The sequence below is a fragment of the Cydia splendana genome, chromosome Z (assembly GCF_910591565.1).
Source record: "Cydia splendana chromosome Z, ilCydSple1.2, whole genome shotgun sequence".
Classification (NCBI taxonomy): Eukaryota; Metazoa; Arthropoda; class Insecta; order Lepidoptera; family Tortricidae; genus Cydia; species Cydia splendana.
This window is the reverse complement of record NC_085987.1, coordinates 2,408,189-2,436,113: the sequence shown is the minus strand read 5'-3', so window position 1 is coordinate 2,436,113 and position 27,925 is coordinate 2,408,189. Positions and strand designations below refer to the sequence as shown.

At 38.5% G+C, this 27,925-nt stretch overlaps 3 protein-coding genes and 1 long non-coding RNA gene across 5 annotated transcripts in view; 1 reads left to right on the top strand and 3 right to left on the bottom strand.

Moving 5' to 3' along the window:
- Positions 1-27,925, bottom strand: part of LOC134804395 (uncharacterized) — a 201,115-nt gene that overhangs the window by 5,973 nt on the left and 167,217 nt on the right. The gene's annotated exons all lie outside the window — the stretch shown is intronic.
- On the bottom strand, positions 692-15,688 carry LOC134805283 (nucleolar complex protein 4 homolog). The gene is made up of 12 exons (XM_063778598.1): positions 15,490-15,688; positions 15,314-15,422; positions 12,857-13,062; positions 10,724-10,854; positions 10,086-10,237; positions 9,585-9,782; positions 9,211-9,382; positions 7,858-8,021; positions 3,006-3,029; positions 2,520-2,607; positions 1,544-1,649; positions 692-826 (listed from the first exon to the last, which is right to left on the bottom strand). Exons 1-12 carry the CDS (start codon positions 15,631-15,633, stop codon positions 692-694), a joined length of 1,629 nt encoding a protein of 542 aa, XP_063634668.1. The 5' UTR covers positions 15,634-15,688.
- Positions 16,090-26,871, bottom strand: LOC134805288 (uncharacterized). Its single transcript, XM_063778603.1, has 8 exons — positions 26,645-26,871; positions 26,161-26,457; positions 25,640-25,789; positions 25,396-25,484; positions 24,835-24,954; positions 20,192-20,293; positions 19,675-19,744; positions 16,090-19,412 (listed from the first exon to the last, which is right to left on the bottom strand). Exons 1-8 carry the CDS (start codon positions 26,765-26,767, stop codon positions 19,236-19,238), a joined length of 1,128 nt encoding a protein of 375 aa, XP_063634673.1. The 5' UTR covers positions 26,768-26,871; the 3' UTR covers positions 16,090-19,235.
- LOC134804369 (iron-sulfur cluster transfer protein NUBPL) overlaps positions 27,126-27,925 on the top strand; it is a 143,002-nt gene continuing 142,202 nt past the window's right edge. For both annotated transcript variants that reach the window (XM_063777401.1, XM_063777402.1), the window contains exon 1: positions 27,126-27,330. In XM_063777401.1, the coding sequence (XP_063633471.1) occupies positions 27,268-27,330 (63 nt within the window). In that variant the 5' untranslated portion in view covers positions 27,126-27,267. The remainder of the gene's footprint in view (positions 27,331-27,925) is intronic.

Genomic DNA, 27,925 nt, shown 5'->3' with positions numbered 1-27,925 from the left:
ATATTGGTATAGTTCCGCCGGCCGAACATTCGGCGGCCGGATACCGAATATTCGGCCGATGGTCAGGCCGAATATCCAGTATCCGGCCAAACAACTATCCGTTGCATCTCTAGCGTACTCACTGCACTCACTTAGCCTACGAATTCAATTTCCAAAATGTATAAATTTTGAAAGGCTATATCTCGGAAACTCCTAGATCTACAGAGATAATTCTGGTCTCGTATTGTAGCAAATTTAGTCTACTTTAGAAACGTTTTGAGAAGATACTATCAAAAACTAGTCCATTAGGGTTATAATAGCCCAAATCTAAACAAAATCTGAAATTTACGCGATTTTTTCGATTTTTGACAAAGTTGCGTTCGGCGCTCGAGGTCTCAAACTTGGATTATTCATTGGCTCAACATCATAAACAAGTCTGCAAAAAATCAGAACTACCGGATTTGACTCAAACGCCAAATGTATAAAATTACTGTATTAGCTGTACTGCGCCATATGTTTTGCGGTCACTGAATTGTCACACCTCAACTTTGGCCAATCAAAGTTACCGCATAATGTATGGAGCTGTACAGCGCCATCTCGTTTAAGTACCCGTCAATTTCGAAGCACGAAATTGTCTAAGATTTTACGCATCTTACTAAATCAATGTATCTTTGCCGTATAATTAGCTTAATGGTATCAACATGATTGCGTTTTACTTAAAATCTGGGATCAGATGCCAGAAGGTGTTAACTTTCCAGTCCTCTTTATCCCAGTAGCGGGTGGGCGGCACGTACACGAAGTTCATTTCTATGGTCTTGAACCGCTTCTTGAGCTCCCCCTCGAATTGCTGCGGCGAAAAAAAAAAAGATTATAGTCTTGAGAGATAACAGTTCCTTCAAGTCTATTTGGTTGGGATTAATTTAAAAAATATATTGGTAAAACATGTTTTAAACGTAATTTTATTACTTAAATGTTCCTTCCTTTTTCCTCGCGTTATCCCGGCATTTTGCCACGGGAGCATGGGGTCCGCTTGACAACTAATCCCAAAAATTGACGTAGGCACTAGTCTTTACGAAAGCGACTGCCATCTGGCCTTCCAACCCGGGGGGGAAACTAAGCCTTATTGGGATTAGTCCGGTTTCCTCACCATGTTTTCCTTCACCGAAAAGCAACTGGTAAATATCAAATGATGTGGATATTACTTAAATGTTACATTGTCAAATAAATGTGTGTGCTAAAAACTTCAAGAAAAATCCTATAAATATTATACGTGACATCTACTCCATATAAAAAATGAACCGTCATATGAGCTCCTTCCCACTGACGTCCAGTTTTTTGCGGGTACGGCTTTCTGCAGGATCCAGTTTTCTGTAGTATGCGTAAAGTATCCCGCAAATAGAATGCTCGTCTGAACCTTACTATAGTAGCACGTATACTACTAAAACGGGATCCTGCAGAAAACCGTACCCGCAAGAAACTGGACGTTAGTGGGAAAGAGCTCAATAGGGACCATCATTCGACGCGACAGGTATAGCTGTGGTATCTGTGTGTATGGTATAGGTACCCTTTCGTCGGACAAGGAGGGCGGCAGGTCGGGCGGCTTAGCCCCGCTGTCCGCCAGGGCGAGCACCTTTGCAGCGCTCGCGCACACTTCCGGCGTGAAGTGTTGCCTGTAACACAAATGAAATAAATAAATATTAGAGATGGGCCGAATATGATATTTGCCGAATACGAATATTCGGCCGAATATTCGGTTCAGCTCATACCGACCCGAATATTCGGTCGAATATTCACTCATAACGTGTTTTTGACCCTTGTTTGTTGACCCGGGAATGTTTATGAAGAGAAAGGGAAACATCTCATAGACCTGATCGCGAAGTGCATCCGCGTTAACGTTATTCGGTAAATATTCGGCAGTTCGAACCGAACTATTCGGCCGAATGCGAACATTGAAATATGACGAATACGGAATAATTACCGAATATTCGGCCCATCTCTAATAAATATTATAGGACATTCTTAAACAAATTGCCCTAAGTCCTACAGTAAGTAAGCTTTTGTTGTAGGTACTCAGACACGCTTAAAAGCTGAACCGATTTAGATACAATTTGCTATAGATATATTTTGAGGCCCGAGGAGGCACATAGGGTAGTTTATATCAATCAAAGGGGTAGATTATGACAATCATAAACACATAGAAAACACCCATAAATCAGGAACAAATATCTGTTCCCATCACACAAATAAATGCCCTTAAAGGGATTCGAACCCTGCTTCGTAGGCAGGGTCAGTACCGACTAGGCCAGAAGGTCGCCAAACCACAAAATGTGGCTTTCCATGTGCATAAGGACCCTTTTCTATGGAAAGTTTAAAAGCCACACTAGCGTATTTTAAGCGTCGGCGTCTAGTCAGCGCTACGGAAAATGGCGTTGCTGCGCAGTTGCGCCAACGTTGCGTCGAGCAGCAGCCATAGAGTTGACTAGACGCCGACGCTCGGGAGACGCTAGTGTGGGGGCTAAATAACAGCTTGTTGAACTCACTTTAGCGCGGCGACCTCCCATAGCGAGGACTGTATGGCGTTTGTGGCGTTCGCTCTCGACTCTTCCATCTCGAACGGGTCTTGCGGGACTGAAAGAGACAGCACATTCATAATACGACTGTCGACGAGTATATGTACTCGTAGTAACGAGTACATATACTTAAACTCTTTAAGACGGTAGTGGACGACAGCATCTCCATACAAACGTAGTACCAAATTTTTCGTAATCAGAACACGACACTGATTCACTATTATTTTTGTTACACCTGGTATAAGCAGTGAAGTTAAATAAACGTGTGTAAAAATATCTTATGCCTTTAAACGAGCAATTCTTGTATATATATTTATATATTTCGGAGATCTCGGAAACGGCTCAAACGATTACGATGAAATTTGCTATATGGGGGTGTATATGGGGGCGAAAAATCGATCGTAGGTCTTATCTCTGGGAAAACGCGCATTATTGCTATAAACATGAGCTACTTACCATTCTGAACTGGCAATCGAAAGACTTGGAAAAGAAAAACTCAATATTAGGGGCCGTTTTGCGAGGAAAATGCCGCGCGGAGCAACTCCGTTCAGCGAAAACTTGCCTCGCCCGAGGCTACCGCGGCTCAACGGACGAGGCACGTATGCATAGCCTAGACCACCTTAACTACTAGACCTTCGAGCAACACCGGCTTCCGACACGTCGGAAGGGTGCATCCCAAGCGATATTTTACCGTACAAATCGTTCTGCCATTGTTTGCGGGGTGTAACGTGCACACAGTCGCGCTTCTCACGCACTACATACAAAATCTGTAATGACGTCACAAATATGTACCTACATAGAAAATAACATACGTCAAAGACATATCTTGCACACCTCGATCTCTTTTTGTGCACGGATGAGTCACAACAGGCACCGCGCTAGTTGTGTACATGCCCAGCTGGGCATGTGCTTCGGCAGAGGGAAAGTAATGCGAATGCCGACTCCCTTCCCGTGTTGCTCGAATTACTAGACGGAGTACATAAGACAAGTCCACATACTCAAATATAAAAGTTAAAACCCAACTAGCAGATCTATGTGCTATAAAAGTTGAGAGCACGTTTTTATTTTCGCTTTTTGGTGCTATAAAAGGTGTAAAAACAGTCGAATAAAAGTCCTGTAAGCGTTTACTCAACGCGAAAAGGCGCACTTATACAGACTAAAAGTGTTATAAAAATCGAGTAAGCGCTGTATAAGAAGCAAATCGATGCTGCAAGAGTTGAGTAAAAGTGGATAAAAGCGCTTCTAGTGTTTTAATAGCAACGATAGTGCTTTTATTCGACTATTTGTTCTATAAACATTAGCAATTTACTATTACTCAGTGAAAGTGTTCTATAAAAGCAGCCGCACTGCTTTTTCTCAGCAAAAATGTTTCGTAAAAGTAGCTGAATTGCTTTTACTCGGCATTTTAAATGTGTAAGAGTGCAGTAAATGCTTTTATTCAACTAATATGTGCTAAAAACGATCTCAGGTAAGCGATTATATTACAATTATTTTATTATGTTTGAGGCCTAATCGTCTTCACGTGTCTATAATAAAACAAAAAGGTACTTAAGTATTTTTTTACTGCTGTCATCCATGACATTTATTTTTACCGTGATTGTGTACATAAGTTTTTACTGTCTGTAAGTACACGTAATACAGTAAAACCTAGCGCGAAAAATACTTTATTGATAAAACCAAAGGCACTGGTTCATATATATTCATGGGCCGTCTATTTTCTTAAATTTCAATAAAAAAAATATTCATTAAAATAAGTAAAAATTTGCTTACACGATCTAGTTTCTCTTATATCTCATTAATTCGACTATAAGTCGAGTAACTGCGTTTACTGCTACACTTATAGCACATGATGTCGCCATGTTTATGGATTTATAGTCCGGTGGCCGACTGCATGAAACCCTACCTGATAAAAAAATAGAAAAATCCTACTCTGTAGGGGTAGCTGACTTTTAGCAGCTTCAACTGCTCTTGGACGTCCGTGGCTTAACTTGGCAAATTTTGCGTAAGTGGCAAAAAAGTGGTACAAATATTCATCAAAAAACAAAAGTGGTCAGCTACATCCTGTGTTGGCTGGTTCCTGTGTCCGACCGAATTTGTGGTACCAAGTGAGCTACAATTTACCTCATCGAAAAATAGAATGTCACTTGTATGGTAGGATAGCTGCCATTGACATTTTTTGTAATGCGGACGGACTGCAAAAGCTGCCAGGCTAAGGTGAGACCGACCAAGACATACGTCAACAAATTTAATGTAGGTATTACAATCAGTTTTTTTCAGTCTATTTTTCGATGAGGTAAATTGTAGCTGTCACGTTGTACCACAAATTCGGTAGGACACAGGAACCTGCCAACACAGGATGTAGCTGACCACTTTTGTTTTGCTGTCCTCAATTGTATTATACGATGGGGGTTTTTTTGATGAATTTTTGTGCCACTATTTTGCCATTTGCGCAAAATTTGCCAAATTAAGCCGCGGCCGACCAAGAGCAGTTGATGCTACTAAAAGTCAGCTACCCCTACAGAGTAGGATTTTTCTATTTTTTTATCAGGTAGGGTTTCATGCAGTTGGCCACCGGACTATATTGAAACGACAACATGGCTGACTTGTGCTGTTAATGTAGTTCAAAACTCTTTAAAAGTACTCTAAGCTGAATACATTTTGAATAAAACCTGTAAATACACTTCAGCTCCTATAACAGCGGTTTGAACCCCCCCAACTAGCAGATCTATGTGCTATAAAAGTTGAGAGCACGTTTTTATTTTCGCTTTTTGGTGCTATAAAAGGTGTAAAAACAGTCGAATAAAAGTCCTGTAAGCGTTTACTCAACGCGAAAAGGCGCACTTATACAGACTAAAAGTGTTATAAAAATCGAGTAAGCGCTGTATAAGAAGCAAATCGATGCTGCAAGAGTTGAGTAAAAGTGGATAAAAGCGCTTCTAGTGTTTTAATAGCAACGATAGTGCTTTTATTCGACTATTTGTTCTATAAACATTAGCAATTTACTATTACTCAGTGAAAGTGTTCTATAAAAGCAGCCGCACTGCTTTTTCTCAGCAAAAATGTTTCGTAAAAGTAGCTGAATTGCTTTTACTCGGCATTTTAAATGTGTAAGAGTGCAGTAAATGCTTTTATTCAACTAATATGTGCTAAAAACGATCTCAGGTAAGCGATTATATTACAATTATTTTATTATGTTTGAGGCCTAATCGTCTTCACGTGTCTATAATAAAACAAAAAGGTACTTAAGTATTTTTTTACTGCTGTCATCCATGACATTTATTTTTACCGTGATTGTGTACATAAGTTTTTACTGTCTGTAAGTACACGTAATACAGTAAAACCTAGCGCGAAAAATACTTTATTGATAAAACCAAAGGCACTGGTTCATATATATTCATGGGCCGTCTATTTTCTTAAATTTCAATAAAAAAAATATTCATTAAAATAAGTAAAAATTTGCTTACACGATCTAGTTTCTCTTATATCTCATTAATTCGACTATAAGTCGAGTAACTGCGTTTACTGCTACACTTATAGCACATGATGTCGCCATGTTTATGGATTTATAGTCCGGTGGCCGACTGCATGAAACCCTACCTGATAAAAAAATAGAAAAATCCTACTCTGTAGGGGTAGCTGACTTTTAGCAGCTTCAACTGCTCTTGGACGTCCGTGGCTTAACTTGGCAAATTTTGCGTAAGTGGCAAAAAAGTGGTACAAATATTCATCAAAAAACAAAAGTGGTCAGCTACATCCTGTGTTGGCTGGTTCCTGTGTCCGACCGAATTTGTGGTACCAAGTGAGCTACAATTTACCTCATCGAAAAATAGAATGTCACTTGTATGGTAGGATAGCTGCCATTGACATTTTTTGTAATGCGGACGGACTGCAAAAGCTGCCAGGCTAAGGTGAGACCGACCAAGACATACGTCAACAAATTTAATGTAGGTATTACAATCAGTTTTTTTCAGTCTATTTTTCGATGAGGTAAATTGTAGCTGTCACGTTGTACCACAAATTCGGTAGGACACAGGAACCTGCCAACACAGGATGTAGCTGACCACTTTTGTTTTGCTGTCCTCAATTGTATTATACGATGGGGGTTTTTTTGATGAATTTTTGTGCCACTATTTTGCCATTTGCGCAAAATTTGCCAAATTAAGCCGCGGCCGACCAAGAGCAGTTGATGCTACTAAAAGTCAGCTACCCCTACAGAGTAGGATTTTTCTATTTTTTTATCAGGTAGGGTTTCATGCAGTTGGCCACCGGACTATATTGAAACGACAACATGGCTGACTTGTGCTGTTAATGTAGTTCAAAACTCTTTAAAAGTACTCTAAGCTGAATACATTTTGAATAAAACCTGTAAATACACTTCAGCTCCTATAACAGCGGTTTGAACCCCATTACCCGAATTATGATATAAGCGCGCTGTTACAGCAGCATTGTTGCCAAATGGTTATTGGATTGCTTTTAATAAGCTTTTATAGCAACAGAGAAGAGAATTGAGTAACAGTTGTATTAAAGCGCCTTATTCAGACAATTAGCTATTCTATAGCTGTTATATGATTTTAATAGAACAATTATGCTGAATAAAAGTGATTTAGTAGCGCTAACTCAGCATTTATTAAAAGGTGGAATAAAAGTGCTAAAAGATAGTGCTATAAACGTTTATACGACATGATTATAGCACTAATTAGCGAAAATTGCTAAATAGTCGAGTTAACCGCTATTATACGATATATTGGTGTTTCAACAACCGTAACTCGGCTGTTATACGATTACAGGCTGAGTAAATCAATTCTTATACGACTATTTTGCTAGTTGGGCCATTACCCGAATTATGATATAAGCGCGCTGTTACAGCAGCATTGTTGCCAAATGGTTATTGGATTGCTTTTAATAAGCTTTTATAGCAACAGAGAAGAGAATTGAGTAACAGTTGTATTAAAGCGCCTTATTCAGACAATTAGCTATTCTATAGCTGTTATATGATTTTAATAGAACAATTATGCTGAATAAAAGTGATTTAGTAGCGCTAACTCAGCATTTATTAAAAGGTGGAATAAAAGTGCTAAAAGATAGTGCTATAAACGTTTATACGACATGATTATAGCACTAATTAGCGAAAATTGCTAAATAGTCGAGTTAACCGCTATTATACGATATATTGGTGTTTCAACAACCGTAACTCGGCTGTTATACGATTACAGGCTGAGTAAATCAATTCTTATACGACTATTTTGCTAGTTGGGAAGTCTTTCGTCGCCTTGTGGTGTTGTCAAAACTGAAATGTTATAATACTCACGTATAGCAGGCTGGTCGTTTTTGAGCATTCTCTTGAGGCCCGGGTGCCTGTGCACCATGTTGGCGATCAGCCGCAGGAGTTCCTGCGCGTCCTCCGGGGAGGCGACCAGCGCCAGGCGGGCGAGCCGTTTGGCGAAAGACGCTATCATAGCCTCGGGGACGCGACTGGAATCATTAAACTAGGATATCACTGAAAATTTGGATTTTAGGGTTGAAGATTCGTGCAGACCTCTTTTTACAAAATTCAAACTTTTAACCTTGGCTAGCATTTATATTTATGAACAAGCAAATTTTGTGCGGAACCACCCTGAGCTATTTATAAAACCAACTCAAAACCCAAGGTTAAGGAATAGAGATATTAATAGGATAAATCAGCCACCATTTAATTCAGCCCAGTATAATAACAACTGCTACATATTGTCAGGAAAAGTTTATAATAATATTCCTCTAGATTTAAGACTGCTACCAGATAATGTATTTCAACGGAAACTCCGACATTGGCTAATTGATAAATGTTTTTATAAACTCAATGATTTTTTTAATAATTTGCATACCTAGGTTAGAAATTGACATTGTAAAATTTGACTGTTTATTCTGTGATTTTATTTTAATTATTTTAGCTGTAATTGTATTAGATAAATTTGAATTGGTTTATTTATTTCAAATTGTATATTTTAATTTGCGTGCCACTAAAATGGTGAATTGTGCTGAGCCATATTATTTTAAGTCCATCACATTATACCTGACCATGATTCTAGCAAATAAAAACTTTGAACTTTGAAGATTAGAACTTTATATTAAAATCTGTTATTATATCATACTCCAGGGTTTTGGGTGCGGTGCGGGAATGTTTAACACTAGCCAAAAATGGGGTAAAATCTGTAAAAACAGAAATTAAAATATTACGCTTTACTATCTATGCGGAGCCGGGGCGGGTCGCTAGTTAGTGTATAAAAATAGCACGAAAAATCATGTAAGTTTAGCTATACTAGTACTATATAGGTATTTACATATGTAGAACTGAGAAATTCGCCAGCAATATGTCCGGGAAGTCGCTGTGCTACCTTATTGTAAGAGTGCAGTTCATATACTTACGTGGAGCTAAGAAACACGTCGGCGATATGTATGAGGCGCCTCTTGGATCGTGTGGCGAACATGTCCGGTTCGAACATGCCGTACAGCCGGTCGTATATATCCGGGAAGTCACTGTGCTACCTTAGCCGATTTACATTCGGGTGTGAGCCACGAGACGAGCCACGAGACGCGAGTGTAAGCGGTGGGCTCGTGGCTCGTACAGCCAGTCGTATATGTCCGGGAAGTCGCTGTGCTACCTTATTGTAGTCCATTTACTTACGTGGAGCTAAGAAACACGTCGGCGATATGTATGAGGCGCCTCTTGGACCGCGTGGCGAACATGTCCGGTTCGAACATGCCGTACAGCCGGTCGTATATGTCCGGGAAGTCGATGTCGTGCTCGGTGACAAGCTCCATGATGCCGCGGAGGGCTATCATGCTTATGGCGGAACCTGGGGAAATAGGCTTGTATTCATTTTGGAAATAAAATCGCTCGAGTAAACTATTTGTCAAAAAGCGAAATTCATTTAAATAAGCTATTTTTGAGGATAGATTTACTAAAATTTTGATAGTAGTATTATAATGAATCGTACCGCCAGCAGCGGCACTCGTGGTTAACTGTGTACGACTGGCTCACTGTAGAACAGTACATACCGCAATCCAAGCTGTCGCACAAGAAGTCGGTAGCTAGCACGGGCTTGGTTAAATACGGCATGATACGGTCGACCAGCACGACTAGAGCCCTGCGGTGGTTCTTCTCGTTGGCCCGGAGGGGCCAGTGCATGCAGAAGCCCCAGCATCGGTTGATGTACTTCTTGCAGATGTCTGGGTCGAAGATGTCAGACACCATTGCTATAGAAAATCAAGTGGATTATTTAACTAATGAATAATGAATCATTGACGACCGGTCTGGCCTGATGGGTATAGCACACGCAGTGCAAGTGTTATTTTAAACGTCAAACTTCTATGAAATTATGATGTGTAAATGACACTTGCACTGCAAACTTGTCTTGCAAACAAATCGTTGCAGACTTGTCTTGGTCCTCTACATACTTAGATAACATCCATAACTCAAGAACAAATATTCATGACAAACACACAAATAAAGGCCCATACCATTCACGCGAGGGGTATAGTCAGTAATAATAAACTTACCGTCTCTCCGAATGAGGTAGGTATCCTCGGGATAAATCGTCTTCTCGTGGTACCTCTCGGGCTGTTTGGGGCGCTCCTTTTTGTTCAGACCAGGTTTCATGATCATGTCGAACAGCTCCAGATAATTTTGTACGTAGACTTCAGTTGGAGACCTATGGGCGGGAGCAAATACCATTTCATGACTTGGCTGTGTTTTTATATTCTATACAGGGTAACAAAATACATTTTATAGATTTTTAAATATTCTTACATACAGTAAGTATTATATATTTCAATCCTTTTCCAGGCATAGTAAGATTTATCTACCACATACATGTCAATTTATTTTCAACTTTAGCAATCCGATTTAAGGTTCAAATTAGATTGGTTCTGGCGATAATCACGGTACAAACAGCAACCCTCCTAACAGTACATCGCTGGACCTTCTGCCTTGTTACAAAAGGCATAAGGTCCACCGATGTACAGTTAACAGTGTGGGCGATGGTATACTCGGCGAACGAGTCTACGTAGCGGACGGAGACGCTTGGCGACTGTGTAGAGTACAGTATGACTTGTAAATTGTATGTAGCCGTGTATTCACCTCTCCTGCCTGTGGTTATCTGGTCTGTATATGCCCTGTATGTACGAGTAAGACTCACTTGTTATATTTCAAATCGGCTAGCACTTTGAGCGCGTTCTGCTGAAAATCACGGTACTCGGCGAACGACTCGATGTATCGGATGAAGACGCTCTGCGACTGATTAGGGTCGAGGATCACTTCGAAGATACTCTGGAAGGGATGGTAGAGATGAGAACACGGTTTGATTTCAACCCCCGACGAAAAAAAGGACATACACACAACACAATCAATACTCACAAAACAATACAAACAATATTTTAACACAACTTATTGTATATTGACCTTGTATATTGGCTATTAAAACGAATGGGTTTGATTTATTAAAATTATTATTTTAAGGACCCCTAACTCTTATAACAATCGAAAAATATCAAAGGAACGATATCTATAGTTAATAAACATCTAATTTAATAAAAAATAATTTCGATAATGTCAATATCCCGAGAGGAAAATAGAGACTATTTTGTATGGAGAACCGGTCGTGCCCTTTCCTCTTAACATGTGTATAAGTATGTGGCTTCGTAGCTCCAAAACAACTGAGCGGTTGAGGGGTTGAGTGTAATTTCGATAAGCGTTGGTGGTATGGTCGCGTTCGCAAACAATTTTAAAAACCAACGTTCCAAAAATACATATATTTACAGCGGCTTATTGTGAGTGTGTTAGAGACGTAATATATTTTGTTTTTATCGCCATTTTATTTCCATCGCATGACATCTAGAGTTCTAGACTGTCTAAACCTATTAATAAGTCTGGCTAAAGGAGGGTACGCGTAAAGGGGTGGGATGGTGTTATAAAACGTAAGTCAGTTGGATGGACGTCGATATGCAAGCAATCAATATGTCTGGGACACGCAGTCGTATTGCAAACTGCAACTACGAGCGGTGGGAGGTAAAAGGGGTGGGGTGGTAAATAGGGAGGGGGAGGGTAATATAAGCACTTCGGTTTTAAAGATAAATATTTAAAAGCATTAATTTAGATTTGTTGTTTTACAGCTAGTATATATTGCCTCTAGTTGGTGCGGTGAAAATATTGGTGTTTCACCAGGGCAGGAAAGTTTGTTCACTTCTCGTGCCTTGAAACCCTCGCAACGTTCAAGATTCAACAGTCTCATGTTAAAAGCATAAGAGCACAAGTATTGAAATGTCAGAAAATATTGTAACATCTACCTACATACAGTATATACATATTTTGAAAATATTCAGCGATAAGCGACTAGCAAATGTCATATGATTTTATTCATTAATCCAGAGCGAATAATTTGTACAAGTCAGGGTTAGAACCCACGACCACCGGTTCTAAAGCCACGCGCCATCCTGCTTAGCTACCTGTGCATTTATCGTCAATAATTCGCGTAGCTCGTAAGTGTAAAATTATATAAAATCGCACAGTAATGCAAAACAATAAAATAATTCGCTATATTCGCTTGAGCAGACAGCAGTAGCAGCAGTTTCAAGGGTCTTTTCTATGGTCGTTTCATTGGGATTTATAATAGAAAGAAAATCAATAAAACATGTTTTTCTAAAAAAATCATATGCTGAACTTCCAAAAAATAACTACAAATATTTTAAGTGACAGCTACTCCATATTAAAATAAGTTTTCGGCAAAAATTTCATTTTTAGTACTAGTTGTTATTGCTGACTGTACTTTTCTTACCACATGCAACGAATACTAATTGAGACAATTCTAAAAACCCCATTCAAAAATAGGTTGCATCACAGCGTTCCTGTGGCCACCTCCTGTCTCCATCATCAGATCAGCCTGATGGTCCATAAAAGCCTTGTCATCCGACTTTTCGTTCACTTACATACATACAAATTTTCGGCTCAATCGGAGATTGGGAAGTTTGTCAAATTTAGCTTCCAAGATTAGACCCACACTAAGTAACAAACAATACATACATATGTACAAAAATGAACTGTCATACGGATAATTCGACACGAGAGAGATCACTACACCTTATAAAACAAAGACCCCCGCCACGTCTGTTTGTGTGTTTGTATGTTCGCGATAAAGTCAAAAACTACTGAACGGATTTTCATGCTGTTTTCACCTATCGATAGAGTGATTCTCGAGGAAGATTTAGGTGTATTTGTTAACCCGTGCGAAGCCAGGGCGGGTCGCTGGTAGTCATTAAGTTATTCTGTAACTTACCTTGAGCCGCCAGTCCGGAAAGCAGATAATCCCCTGCTTGGACAGTGTCGGATTCTCCCCCTCGACGGCCAGCAGCTTCAAGCACGACGACAGGGCCTGCTTGCGTGAGCTCTCCTCGCCGCGGCTCATGCAGGCCAGCACGCGCTTGAATGTCAGGTGGTAGTTCTCGCGGAGCCACCGCACGTGAATCAGGCCGGGGTTGCCGCCTGTAGGCAGATTGCAGATTAGGCTTGTGTCGGTCATGAACAAAGAACTGTTAAGAATGAAATCCCATGAAGGACCGAAAGGAACTAAATCTTTTTGCACACTCTTAATCGGTCTTTAGGTCCTTTAGTTCAGTGGGATTGGTGAGCGCTTGACAGGAGTCAAACAGAAAATAGACGGAACGAAATGGTTCACAATGACGCTGGCACGAGTGCAAACGAGATAAAAGAGTGACAAAGGGGCATTCCACGAGACTGTCGCTTACATAACGCTTTTGCCTTGTATGGCAGCTACCTCAATAAAATACGTGAATCTCGAGAATATACTGCCAATTTGTTAGCCAAGTCATGAAATATTACCTGACCCAATATCGCTTACTCAGCATTTCCAGAAGTATTAGAAGAATTGCGTTATGTAAGCGACAGTCTCATGGAATGCCCCCAAACAGACCTAAACCTGAAAAGTACGAAGGAAAATCAAATAATTGTTTTTATTGTGGCAAGCTTTTTAAAAAACATGAAAAAGCTTGACGGTTAAAAACCGTCATATAGTATCGTACAACTTGAATCGTAATTCAGTTGCAAAAGATTAAAAAAGAAACTACTGTAAAATCGATTCATATTCATTCCAGCTCTCAACGACCGAACTGAACTAAAGGAACTAAAAGACTGAACTACTTCGTTTGACCGAGAGCGGAGCGCTCTCTGTAGTGACCAAGCAGGTACAAGCCTAGTAGAGATGACGCAATGCCAGCCGCATCAGCAAAGCCAGTGGGCTAAGTATGTAAGTACTTCTTAGTTAGCTAAGTTTTTTTTTTTCATGAAATAGGAGGCAAACGAGCTGACGAATCACTTGATGGTAAGCGGTTACCGCCGCCCATGGACACCATAGGGGTTGTCAGTGCGTTGCCGGCCTTTAAGATGGGAATACGCTCTTTTCTTGAAGGTTGTATCGGTCCGGACATACCGCAGGCGACAGATCATTAGAAGTAAAAATCTCGATGAAAACAACACCTTTAATTGTAAAAAAGAAACATGTTTATGTGCAAAATTTCCATAATTGAACAGATTTAAGTTATTTTTAGAATTTTATTGTATGTTTTAATTGATATGAATAACTCTCAATAATTAATGATCCTGCATTTTATTGTAAAATAAATGAAGTATAAGTTGAAATTTGAATAAATTTATTATTTGAATTTTCAGTTTTATTGCAGTTTTCCAAAATTTCTAACTGATCATGTTGATTTAGAACGATCAAATTTCTTATGAAAACCTCTGAAAGTTTAAATTATTGATTGACAATACAGGAATAATCAAAAAAAAATAAAAAAAAATATTCCAACCTCACATCCTTAACTCACACTGCTTTTATGTCCTAGAAGAGTGAGACAGCACAATACAATATGTGCAAACAAGTAAGATAGGTAGATAAAATCAATGCAGCATCCTATCCCAGACTGCCTGGATTTGAAAGAGATGGCATGATAATCAATAGTGCACCCAGTCATGTCCTGGATAACCTAGAATTCCTAGATCTCGAATGAGCAATCAATCATGGAGCCATACTTTTTAAAGGGGGAAAAGCGGAGCCACATTTTATTTTACCACGGATGTAAAATAACCATATTTGCTGAGAGTAACAATGGAAAACACCTTAAGAAAATGAAGTGTTCTAACAATAGCAAAATATAGACTTGGCTTAAAGGATTCGCATCAAGGCCATAATTGTTTAAAAAAAAGGCCTCCTGTTGCGAATATGTTTTGAATCTTTATTTTGACAAAATCTAAATTGCTTTTGTGTTGGCAAGTTTTGATTCGTAGGCTGCTAGAGGTTTAAATTTGATGTATAATGAGACTAAGAAAAACATTTAATGACACAAATTAAGAATTGTAAAGTATAGTTAGAATTTTTTTAGATGTCCAAGCAACATTTGGAGCAAGTCCAAACTATCAATCAATCAAAAATGTGTGCCCTAAAATGGCAAAGTATCTTGTTAAAAGTTACAGAATTTATAGCACTCCTTTAAAACATTAATGTCTCCAATTCAGCATTCAAAACAAGACAGTGCTCCTTCAACAAACTTCTAACCTATAAAGAATGCAACAAGTAGATGCAAGTCTAGCAGTCAGAGGGCAACAGCATGAGAAAATCAATACAGCTAGTCTAGACGACCTAGATGTAGGTAATCAATAACTGAAGGGACGGTTATAGACAAATAACCTGACCTTCAAGTGAAAAAAAAAAACTTACCGTCCGGGCCTGTGCCTTTGCCTTGTTCATACATCTCACCGCGCTTTAGCAACGACGTGAAGATTAATTCTACAGTTAACAGCAGCGGTGTATAATTCTTCTCTTCTTTCTGCAATAAAATAACACATTACAAAACCAATCTAAGCTAAAACAAAGAACATAAACACTTTACTTACGTTAAACATCTCCAAAACTTCACATAAAACATTCGCATTTTTTTTGGATTCCAGGATCAATTCAGCTTTAGCGAATAGCTCGTTCGGTACTTTCCTCGGCTTCTGAGGCCGAGAGTTAAAGTAGCAGATGAGTGCAGGACGCATCTTGGAGCCGGTCGAAAACAGAATGACCGGTTATCTGGTTATTTGCCGACAACAGTGGACGCAGATATTCGCGCACGCCGCGCGCACGTTGCGCAGTGAAGCTGTCAAGTGTCACCTCACCTGTCACTATCAGGTCGCTGTCAGTCGTGTCATTGGGTGTTATTGCTCGGCACAGATAAAGAATATATTATATAAAAGCATCGAGTAATCGGTGCTTCACAATCGATTTTTATTATCGATGCTCGGAAGAATAATTCATAAATTCAGTGAATTCATATTTTTTATACTATTAAACGACAACGGGAAGGGTTTCGAATTAAGTTCTATAATTTAATTAATCTCCTTTAGCTTTTATAAGTAAATTTTATTATATTTAGCCAGCGCTAATATTAACCGACTTTCAAAAAGGAGGACGTTCCATACAAAAAAAGGTAATTAGTGAAATAATACGCCAAATAATGACGCAATAGTTTATTGTACCACATCTCTTCATTAATAATACAAGGCATTCACAGTTTAGTTACTATCACTAACGCCGTAAGCAAAAATGTATCTAAGTATGAACAGTTATCTACAAAAATACTTTAGAAACGTTTCATAATAATTTTCAAACTTAAGCTAATGCCCTTAAAGGCGTAGTTAAACTAGTCAAAAAGACAATGCACAATCTATGTTTAGCATTTTTGTTAACCGTACATACTCAATATATTTTTCCTAAATGGCGGACACGCTACATTATACATATAATTTTGAGTGGAATATCTGTAAATTTATAGGATTTATGTACGCGAATAATAACATCTATAATTTCTAAAGCCCAATGTACATATTGGGCCAACCTCAACATGTTAACGATCAGTTATGTGTTAGAGAGAGCAAGCCTGATATCGATATCATTGTACATTATAACTGCACCCTGTCACAGAAGAAATAATAGTGTAGATTTATCGAGGGTAGAGCAAAACGTATATATTTCGCGCTTTGTATCAAGATTTGGTACTTGTAGCGTAAAAAATCTATAATTATGCATTTATTTGATACCTATAACGACTGTAGTGATATAACGTTTATTCGCATAATTTAAGATAAAACTTTTGAGACGCGTTGATGATATTCAACTATGTAGGTAAAGTCAGAAATTAAAAAGTGTTGCCAATTTTTAAATTTCTACTCTTTTTTTCAGACTGTAGTATAGTATGTAAATTTTGAGTAAATAATATAAATATTAAGTAATAAAAAACAATTTTCAAATATTCCAATTAACTTAATAAGGGTAAATGTCAGAGTATCATTAAAACAACCAGTTGTTCTAATAAATAAATAAAAAACAGTATATTAGAAATATTGATAGTGTGATTTAGATAGCTACAATTGATTTACAGTTATTAATTAAGAATATCTACCACAAATACTTGTTGGTTTGCCAATTTGCACGTAAGTAGATATATTATACAATGAGATATTTTGTTCGTAATATTATTTATAAACCGAATAACAAATAGTCAAGTCACTTAGAATCGTATTAAAGTTAGGCTTTAAATCAAACTCGATAAGAGTCACTTTAATTTAAACAATAAAACAAGCTTTTAACAACAGTATTTATACATAAAAATACGAACGTGACACATTTAGCGGCACAGTTTACTTCAAGCCAGTATCTTAGGGGCTATTCATAAATTACGTCATTTCAAATTAGGGGGGGGGGGGGGCGGTCTGGACATCGGATGATGGTAGCATGACGTAGGAGAAAACGGGGTCATTCGAAGCATGATTTTTGGATGATTTCAGGGGGGGGGGGGGGGGGGGCAACATCGTCAAAAAACGATGACGTAATTTATGGACAGCCCCTTATATATTTTAAAGCCAGTGAAATTCAAAAATGGGCACAAATAATACTATGCTGTTTGGAAATGCCATTTCAGAAATGGACCCTTGCTCTACTGTGCTGTTATTCGACCAAAAAAATCTACTCTGCCATTTGATGTGTTGAGAACTGAGACAGGTATGTATGGCTGCGGGTTAAGTGTAACTGGCGTTTACACATTGATTAGTGTTCAGTGCGAGTTCAAAAGTTTGTCAAACATTGTTCAAAACACTATAGTGTAAACAACGTTATTTACGGTATTTGACGTCTGTCACTCACTACAGCAACACTACGTAAAATGTCTTGCACATTGAAATCACAAAGGAAAACAACTGCACTGCGAACGTTTACGTTCTACGTCTTTTTTTTTTTAATTTTAGTGTTGTCCGGACACCACCGTTATGAATCGGTAGTCGTCTAAGTAAATCGATATGAATATTTCATTTTAGGTCGCAACAAAGCATTATTAAATTTATTATATTTACTATAAATAGATAGTGTATCGATTTCTGAACGATCCGGTATTGACGTTTGAAAGTAAAGTTTTTGTATTGGTGCAGTTCGTCGTAGTTATATTATAGAAAGCTATAAATGTTTTGTTCTGTTTGTTTGTTTTGTTCGAAATAAAAATATTTCATTTCATTTCATTTCATATGTGTCTGTCCCACTACTGGGCAAAAGCCTCCTCTCTCCCTTATCCGAATTATCTATTAATAAATTTAAGAATTATGTAAAGCGCAAACTTATTTCAGGGGCCCACTGATTAACAATCCGCAGGACGGTATCGGCCTGTCAGTTGTTAGGAACTGTCAAAATTTTGTTCTAACTGACAGGCCCGACTAAAGCTTATTATACCACACAAGATTACATAATACTACAACGTGGGATTAATTGTTATTCGAAATGATTATTTATTTATTAGGTATATTTGATTATTGATGAGGAAATGGATATTCCGATAGTTTCAATTTTGACGATAGGTGCGACCTACTAGGTCGATGTATTAAATGCATTTACCTTGCGGGAAAAACATATAATTTTAGCTTTATTTAAATCTCAAATAAAAAATCATTATACGTCACAATTCGATACCTCAGTCTATGTGCCATCCAATCGTAATCGCTTGCTGTGACAATCGATTTGCGTTAGTTACATCTCTATATACGTCAGTCATAATGTGTCAAATACCGTAAATAAAGTTGTTTACACTATAATCAATGTGTAAACAGGCCCCAATGTCCCAATGTGAAGGCCTGCCACATTTACCCGGCAGCCCACTATGTTGTTTTAAAATGTTAGCAGCTACAGATGACTTGCACAATTATTTTCCATCGTATTTTCACGGAAACGTACGAACGTGTCTTGCTATTTCAGTCTGTCTCGGTAAGTCGGTACAAAGAGTACTGAGATTGACTGAAGTAGCATGACAATACGAAAGTTTCCGAAAAAATACGATGGAAAACAATTATGCACAACATCTGTATTTCAAAAATTGGCTTGCAAAATCTAACCAACTCTTTTAAAATGCTAGTTGATACTTCTCGAATGGGCCAAAGTAATTCGGTTTAACCCTTAAACCATTTGACATTCCTTTTAGTTATTCGATTTCTTATAGTTAATTGTAGACAAGTATGTTGCCGCTATGGACTTAAGGGTTAAAATGGCCAGCACAATCTACTCTAATATTTTGAAATGTAGCTTAATTTGCCTACTTTGATAAACTAGCAATTTATATTCATTACTCGACCGTCTTGAAAGGCAGCGCAGTGAGTTCATCAGTGCCCGGTGACGCCGTGAAGTATGGGGATACGTCTGATAGGTAGTTGCGTGGTATGAGGCCTATGAGGAGGGCGATCTTGGCTGCTATTGGCGCTTTCTCTTCGTCATCTATTATCGTGTCCTGGTCTGGCATTACCTGGTGGCAAGGATAAAGAACACATGTGTTGTTAGGAGGTGGTCATAGGAACTCTGTGATAAAACAACGCAAGTAACGCAACCTAATTGTGTTTTTAAGAATTGTCTCGATGAGAGTTGCCTTTTGGAAGAAAACAGTCAGCGATAAAAGCTTAATTGTATTTTTTTCTTAACCAGAATCATTAGTATCATTACTCTACTGGGCGGCGAGGAGGTTTGAACTCCCGACTTTCCGTTTTTTCTGTCGGTTTAAGAATAAGTACCTTATCAGCAACGTGTTTCTGGATGAGCCCGTCGCCTCCGACGTAGAATGTGGAGAAACCGTCATACCATCTAAAACAAATTATTATTAACTTTTAATAAAAGAAGAAATGACTTCACATAACTTTCGCCATCAATAGGGAATATTACTAAGAATTCTGCGTATTAAATTCCATATTAGCAAATCGTTTTGACAGCTCTAAAAATTTAACTGATTTGACTAGTAGGAAAATACCCTATTCAATGTAAAACATTCCTTTCTAATCATTCGATTTCGAACCGTTATTCTTATAGCAGAGATGTATTTTAGTTTTAAGTATGATGGCAAGTATGTTGCTACGGACTAATGGCGTTATTCATAAACGCGTTACTGGCCGGAATTAGCTATGAATCGTTTGTCTTTATCTGTCATTTGGACTTATGTATTTGTAAGAAAGGGATAAAACATAATTTAACTAAATCAGGTCCGTAAAAATTTATGAATAAGGGGGTAAAAAGGGTTAAGGTATAGTGACTTACAGCTCCTGATCAGCGAAGGCCTCCTTCATATTCCACAGCTTGTACTTCCAGAACATGAAGAACACTTTGAACCCGGAGATGCCGCGCACCCGCCATCTCATCCTAAACACAATATACGGTTCACATATTAACTCACATTTATCTGTAGACGGGTCTATCGCGAATTTCTTTTATTACCTTTATTTACCGACGTTTCGACACAGGTTTCACTGGTGGTAGTCGCGGCTAACTGATGTCACAGCAAAATGAAACCACCACCAGTGAAACCTGTGTCGATACGTCGGTAAACAAAGGTAATTAAATAAATTCGCAATAGACCCGTCTACATATAAATGTGAGCTCATATGTGTTCAAAACGCGAAAGTATTAAATATTATACAATATACGGATAATAAATCTAGGGATCGGCCGTTGGTGTCAGTTTGAATATAGGACAATGGAGTTACCTAGTTATATTTTATGTCAAGTTCCTCGCGTTATCTCAGCTTTTTGCCACGGCTCATGGATGGGAGCCTTGGGTCCGCTCGGCAACTAATTCCGAGAATTGGCGTAGACACTAGTTTTTACGAAAGCAACTGCCATCTGATCTTTCAACCCATAGGAGAAATTAGGCCTTGTTGGGATTAGTCCGGTTTCCTCACAATGTTCTCCTTTACCGAAACGCGACTGGTAAATATCAAATGATATTTCGTACATAAGTTCCGAAAACTCATTGGTACGAGCCGGGGTTTGAGCCCGCGACCTCCGGAAGAAAGTCGCACCAGTTTAACCCCTCGTATGCTTAGACAGGGATCCGTGCGTGGGAATTGAAATCTATTGTTTTTAATGATCAAACAGCGCGCTTCTCCATACAAATGTAGTTCCCATTTTCCTCTCTGGATATTGAATACTGGATATTACAGGCAATATCAGTTGTCATAACTGCCTGCTTATTAAATAATTAAGATTAAATGTTTGATTAATCTTATTTACATAGTGCAGTCAGCAGCAGAAGTTGCTAAGCGGGCGAGGTGTTCAAAATGACCTTGACGCGGTCTTATTCTCTTAACAATAAAATCGCGTCAAGATCATTTTGAACACTTCGCCCGCTTAGCAACTGTTGACTTTTTTTTTTATTGGGAGGATAATCCGCACCGCAGGCAGGGCCGGATTAAGCATGTTGGGGCCCCTAGGCAGTGCAAGGCTCGGGGCCCCTTACAGTTGATTCTGCATACAGCATGTTCAGTTGTTCAGTACCCTTTAGGCTTAAGGCCAATTCCCAGTGGAATACCAAAGTGCAAAGCTGTGAGCTTGAGCGTCACTTTCCTATCTAGGACCTCTAATAGCAAATTTTAAGCGAGGCTATGCTCAAAAAATGTAGATCCATTCACAGTTGAAGAAGTACAAAAATCAATACATAAACTTAAAAAAGATAAAAGTCCAGGACCGGATAACATCAAAAATGAAAGTATACATATGATGAAACCAGTAATAGCAGTTCCACTAACAAAACTATTTAATAAAATTTTAGAAGAAAATGAACAAATACCCACTCAATGGACAGAGGCACATATATCCCTATTATACAAGAAAGGAGACCCACATGACATATCAAACTACCGACCAATTAGTCTAATGTCTAATATTTACAAGATTTTTTCAATGACACTACTACAACGCATCACACCTATTTTAGATAATAAACAGCCAACAGAACAAGCTGGATTTATGAAGGGCTTCTCCACAACAGACCACCTTCAGACCCTATGCCAAATAATTGAGAAACACACAGAGTTCCAAATACCACTTTATATAGGATTTGTCGACTTTAAAAAAGCTTTCGACTCGATTACTCATACATCGATATGGCAGGCACTAGAGAATCAGGACATACCAGAAGTCTACATACATGTCATAAAAAAGATCTATGAAAAAAGTACAGCCAGAGTAAAAACAGACAAATTAGGAAGACAGATCCAGATCAACAGAGGGGTAAGACAGGGAGACCCAATGTCACCAAAGCTGTTCATAGCGGTCTTAGAAGAAATATTCAAAAATCTAAACTGGGAAGAAAGACAAAAAGGCATCAAGATAAACAACAAATATTTATCAAATCTTCGATTCGCAGATGACCTGGTAATATTAGCATACAGTGCAACTGAGCTCAGTATATTACTGCAAGAACTAAATGCACAAAGTCAAAAAGTAGGTCTAGAAATGAATGAAGAAAAAACAAAAGTCATGACCAACTCAAAAAAAGTGACTATACAAATAGAGAATACATCACTGGAATATGTTGACGAGTATATATACCTTGGAAAACAGGTATCATTCACAGACTGCACAAACAAAGAAATAACAAGAAGAATCGGACAGACATGGAAGAAGTACTGGGCCATGAAGGATATATTTAAGAAGAAACTACCAATAAAACTAAAAAAACTAGCCTTCGACTCATGCATTCTGCCCTGTCTTACATATGGTAGTCAAACATGGTCACTCACAGGAGATATCATCAAACGAATTCAAGTATGTCAACGGTCAATAGAAAGAAGTGTCCTTAACATAAAGTTATCAAACAGAGTTAGAAACACAGAGATAAGAAGAAGAACAAGATTTATAGATGCAGCAATACATATATTGAAACAAAAATACAATTGGGCCGGGCACATAGCCAGGATGAAAAACAACAGATGGACAAAAATAGCAACAAATTGGAATCCAAAAATTGGTAAAAGAAAAAAGGGCAAACCAAAAACAAGATGGGAAAAAGACCTAATAGAAACAATAGGAAAAGACTGGAAAGAAATGGCAATAGATAGACAAGAATGGAAGAAAATGTTGGACAAATACTTAAATATATTAGAAAAAGGCGATTCGGAAGAGGCCTAGGTCAAAAAGACCTTACGAACATGCATATAGAAATATACATACATAAAATTATAATTGTTAAATGAAATGTTAACAGTTCGTATAAGAAAGGCTTTAATAATAATAATAATAATGCTCAATTAGTGCCGCTAATTAAGTTGATTTTTTCAATAGTTAATATTTTGCGAGGCTGAACTGCGATTGTCCAACCATAAGACAAAACGCCGAGCCACATGATTAGAATCTACCTAGTAATAAAGAATTTCCATATGTTAAAATTATTAGAGTTAGACCAAGATAAGTCTGCAACGATTTTTTGCGTATCCTATCAAAATCACTGCAGACTTTTCTTGGTCTAACTGTATTTATTCACCAGTCAAGCTAACATGCAGATAAAGGGTCTACCAAAAACGCGAGCGCAGCGAGCGCGAAATTTTTTGCTAACAATATCGCAAATTTTGAAAGCCTGTTAAAAGGCCAGGCCGGGTACCGATCTTCACCTGGGCCTAAAAGTCCGAAGTGCCCCAGTGAGGCGAGCTTTCACGCGAAGTCAAAGCCGTGCTTCAGGCTTCAGGATAAGTAGTTGAGCACAGACACGAACCAAATTCCATTGTATTAAAAAGCGAGACCGCAGGCCAAGATAGGCGCAGCCAGGCCAAAGGCTAAGCTGAAGTAGAGGAGATGAACACAAACCAATGGTAAATTGAGGTAAAAAGTGAGGCTGAAGTGAAGGTCGAGCTCAGCAATCTCCGCATTGCTCGACAAGCCCGAAGCGTCTTTTAGCGAAGTGAGCTTTCATGCGAGGCAAAAGGCCAAGCTACTAAAGTAAATGTTGATATTTCTTAAAAAGCGACGCCGAAGGCCGAGCTGTAAGAAAGTAGCGCTCGGACTTGAACCAATCGTCGAAAAACGGTCACTTTTGTGACGCACTTTTACATATATGATACATTTTGTATGGACTGTCACTAAACTGACACCCAAAATTCGTATGAAAAACTGGGGGCACTTTTTTTCTTTGTTTTAATCAATAGTCCTCGTGATTCTGAGTCGAAATAATCCAGAAGTTATTGGTTGTTCGAAAAAAAGTAAATGTAAACATTTTTTCGGAAAACCTTTACAACAGGGGCCCGTTTCTCAAAAGCTTGTAACTTGTAATACAACCGGATGTTGATGACAAAGGGACTTCCACATGTATTACAAGTTACAAGCTTTTGAGAAACGTCAGAAACGGGCCCCAGGTACACATATACGCCCCGTAAACTGTTAACGTATTGCTTAAATTCTATTAGTTTCATTAAATTAAAGAATGGATCGAAAAAAAAAACAATAACAAAGCATACTCATTATTATTAAAAAGAAAAAATTTACTCGTGAATTTTGACCCTATGAAAAACAATTATTTCGGTGCGCGCTGAGCCGCCGGGGCCCCCTAGCCGAGCCGGGGCCCCTAGGCAGTTGCCTACTTTGACTTAGGGTTAATCCGGCCCTGACCGCAGGGACAGCGCGGAGGTTATGTTGGACTTTCACCGACTAAAAACCTCCCAGTTGTCTTTTTCGGCGCATTTCGGACGGCTCGGATCTCCAATGAACGCGCCAGTGCCGTCCTAGCGCTATGCCCCTTTGTGGGTCCCCTCTTTTTTCAGTCGCAGTCCCTAGCTGCGACCATCTCCGACCCCGAGAACCCCTTTTAGTCGCCTTTTACGACAGGCAGGGGATACCGTAGCCGTATTCTTACGCCCGGGCTATAGGGCGCAGTAACTGTTGACCTACCTAAAGATGAAATAATCACTTACTTGACACTAGAGTCCTCCGGATGCTGGGTGATCTTCATCACTTCGAAGCGCACGTACGCGAACTTGAGATGCCCCACGGTGCGAAGCAGCGCGATTTGTTTCACATAATGTATTAGACCGCTGCAATCATAATTCATAATTAATACTTTCCAAATAAATTTTCAAAAAATTGAATGTGGTTTAACACTTTCACTGTCTCAATTTTACGGCTTTGTCTTGACCCATATAAGGGGCACGGACCGTGAATGTGTCAACCAGTCAACTTTTCATAAACGCGATGCCGAAAAGTTACTTCCGGCTTCCAGTCACCGTTGTAATGTGGCAGCAGTGCAAATTATTTTCATCTTTTATTTTATTTAGCTGCCAACTGTCAAAAAATATGTCTCACACACGCTAGGGCGGCGCCACAGTCGACGATAAATCGACGGCCTCCTAGCCTAGTCGGTAGTGACCCTGCCTACAGAGCAGGTCCTGGGTTAAAATCCTGGTAAGGGCATTAATTTGTGTGTTCATCACAAATATTTTGTTCCTGAGTTATGGATGTTTTGACTGAATACATACACAGTGGTCATTCCTCTGATGTTGTTGACAAAAATCAGATTGGGATGGTATATGGAGTAGTCCAGAGGTTTGATGAACAGCTTGGGCATCTGAAAAAAAAAGGGTTATGAATGAGACAGGTCAAAAATATCAACAAACCAATATGTGTCTCTGTGTAAAAGTTATTGTTGAGGTTGTGCAATAAAGAGGATTTGTATTGAATTGTATTATAAACTGATATGAAACTAAAAAATGTACAACTTACAGTCTCTGAGAGCACATGGAACACCTTGGCGAGCTGCTCCTCACTGGGCTTCCCTTCTCTGTCTTGTTCGGAGGGTGCGGGTGCTGGGGTGCCGCCTGTGCTGTACACGGCATTGTACTCGAAGGCGGAGAGGCAAGTCGGTTGCAGTGACTGGAAGATATTTCATTATATAAAAATACAGGCTATCATAGACACTGCATTATGAAGTGTTTACACACATCACTCATAAAATGCTATAATTAGGGCAGCGCAACTGAGTTGTATTTTTAACCGACTTCAAAAAAGGAGGAGGTTATCAATTTGGTATCTAATATTTGATATATCAATTGACGAGAGAAAATAAAAACAAGAAATATGTAGTTAATTACATGCTTAATACATGGGAAAAAAAGAGATTGGTGGTTAAATGAAAGAAAACCTAGATTGCATCATGTAAACAAGTTATGTAATGATATGCTTTGTGTACATAATATTAGCTGCCAATTTATGTTTAGAATAATAAAACAACTAAATGAACTCACCTCTATATCTTCAAATTTGGATAAATCTATATTTCTAATACTATTATATGTGTCATTCAACTCAAAAGGTAAGGTCTTCTCCACATAGTCGTCCGACGTCAGCCCCAAAGACCTCACAGCTATGCCGTCTTTATAGCAGCTCAGTGGGTTGTACACGTCCCGGTCGGGCCGCTCCTTGCGGTAACCTCGAAGTGAAGCCGCCGTGGTCAGTTCGTGAATGTAAACATTGTCTATGTTCGAGTCTACGGCACATCTTGACGGCACTGGACAGCTCGAGATGCGCCGGCGATGAAGGAACTGCGAATTCGTGACACACACCCTCTAATTGAGTCAATGTCAAGGAAATTCCTATATGGCACATGATGATAAAAATATCGTGGTTAAACACGTAATATACAATTATATACTTCATTTTTAAAGTAATTTAAAATCCATTGTTTAAGTAAGAAAGTTATTTATAGTAAATATATTGTAATATACTCACATCTTCCAGAAATTGTGCCCGCACGGGGATTTTTCTAGACAATCGGCTGGAATGATTTTTTGTGGAAACAATACCGTTTATAGGTGAGATTTTGTGGGAAAACGTGCGCAAACATAGCGCCATTTTCACATCGATCGTTTATTCACGTACTAGCACAAGAAATTCGATAATTGTTCGAAAATATGTCGTAGAAAAATCAGACATATCGCATAAACACATGACAGATGTTCTCTTTTCTTAATTTTTGAATTATCGTATGTAGCGTTGGAATGTGCCATACAGCCACTTGAGTTTTATAATAATTATATCGTAAAGTGATATGAGTATCATGATAATTAAACCTTGATGTGCATTGATAAAAGAACAAAATTAAAATTATAAGTTTCTTTAGTATTTATGATTATAAAAAGCTTTTTGTAACATTTTAAACATGTCTGCGTTCCGTTTCACACTTGCGTCGACCACTTCAGAGAGCAGTCAGTCAAGTGTCAGCTGAGCGCTAGCAATCGTAGCAACCAAACTAAATACTAATTTAACCGTTTTTCTACGATTTTAATTGTAACACATTAAATAGCGCGTAATTAGAGTAATATAATTTAACCCGTGAACGTTTTCTCCAAATCATGATCGTGCAACGAGTTTTCCAGCGATTACACGGCCAACTATTGATCTGCAATACCTACAGCGTAATACTTTTGTTTTTTCTTCATTATATCACTGATAAATATATGAATATGCTTTTTATCACTGCTAGCGAACTCCGACTTCTATATAATTAAGATTGTAGCTTCCTAAGACCTTAGTTTGATTGCTAGAATGACGCGAACTTTTCCCTGTTATATTGAAAGCAGATAAATCTGGATCTAACTATGTATCTTCCAGCATCCTGTTCATGTATAATGGTAGAGACTGTGTCTATACAAATGGTTCATTATTACTCAGTATGGTCCACTTGTACTTTAAAACTTTTACTATACAAGTAATGTGCTCCTGCTCCCTACATTCTGGTTTTTATTTAGTCAATATAGTGTGTTCATAAAAGTTACTAATAATTATTAATACTTAATTCCAGATAACATTAGACTATAGAAGAGATTCTAAACCGTTTCAGTGAAATCAGAAATTCTAAACCTTTTCAACAATAGGCTTGTGCCTGCTCGGTCACTACAGAGAGTGCTCCACTCTCGGTCAATCGGTCAAACGAACTAGTTCGGTCTTTTAATTCCTTTAGTTCAGTTCGGTCTTTGAGAGCTGGGAATGTAAGAATCGATTTTACCTTTA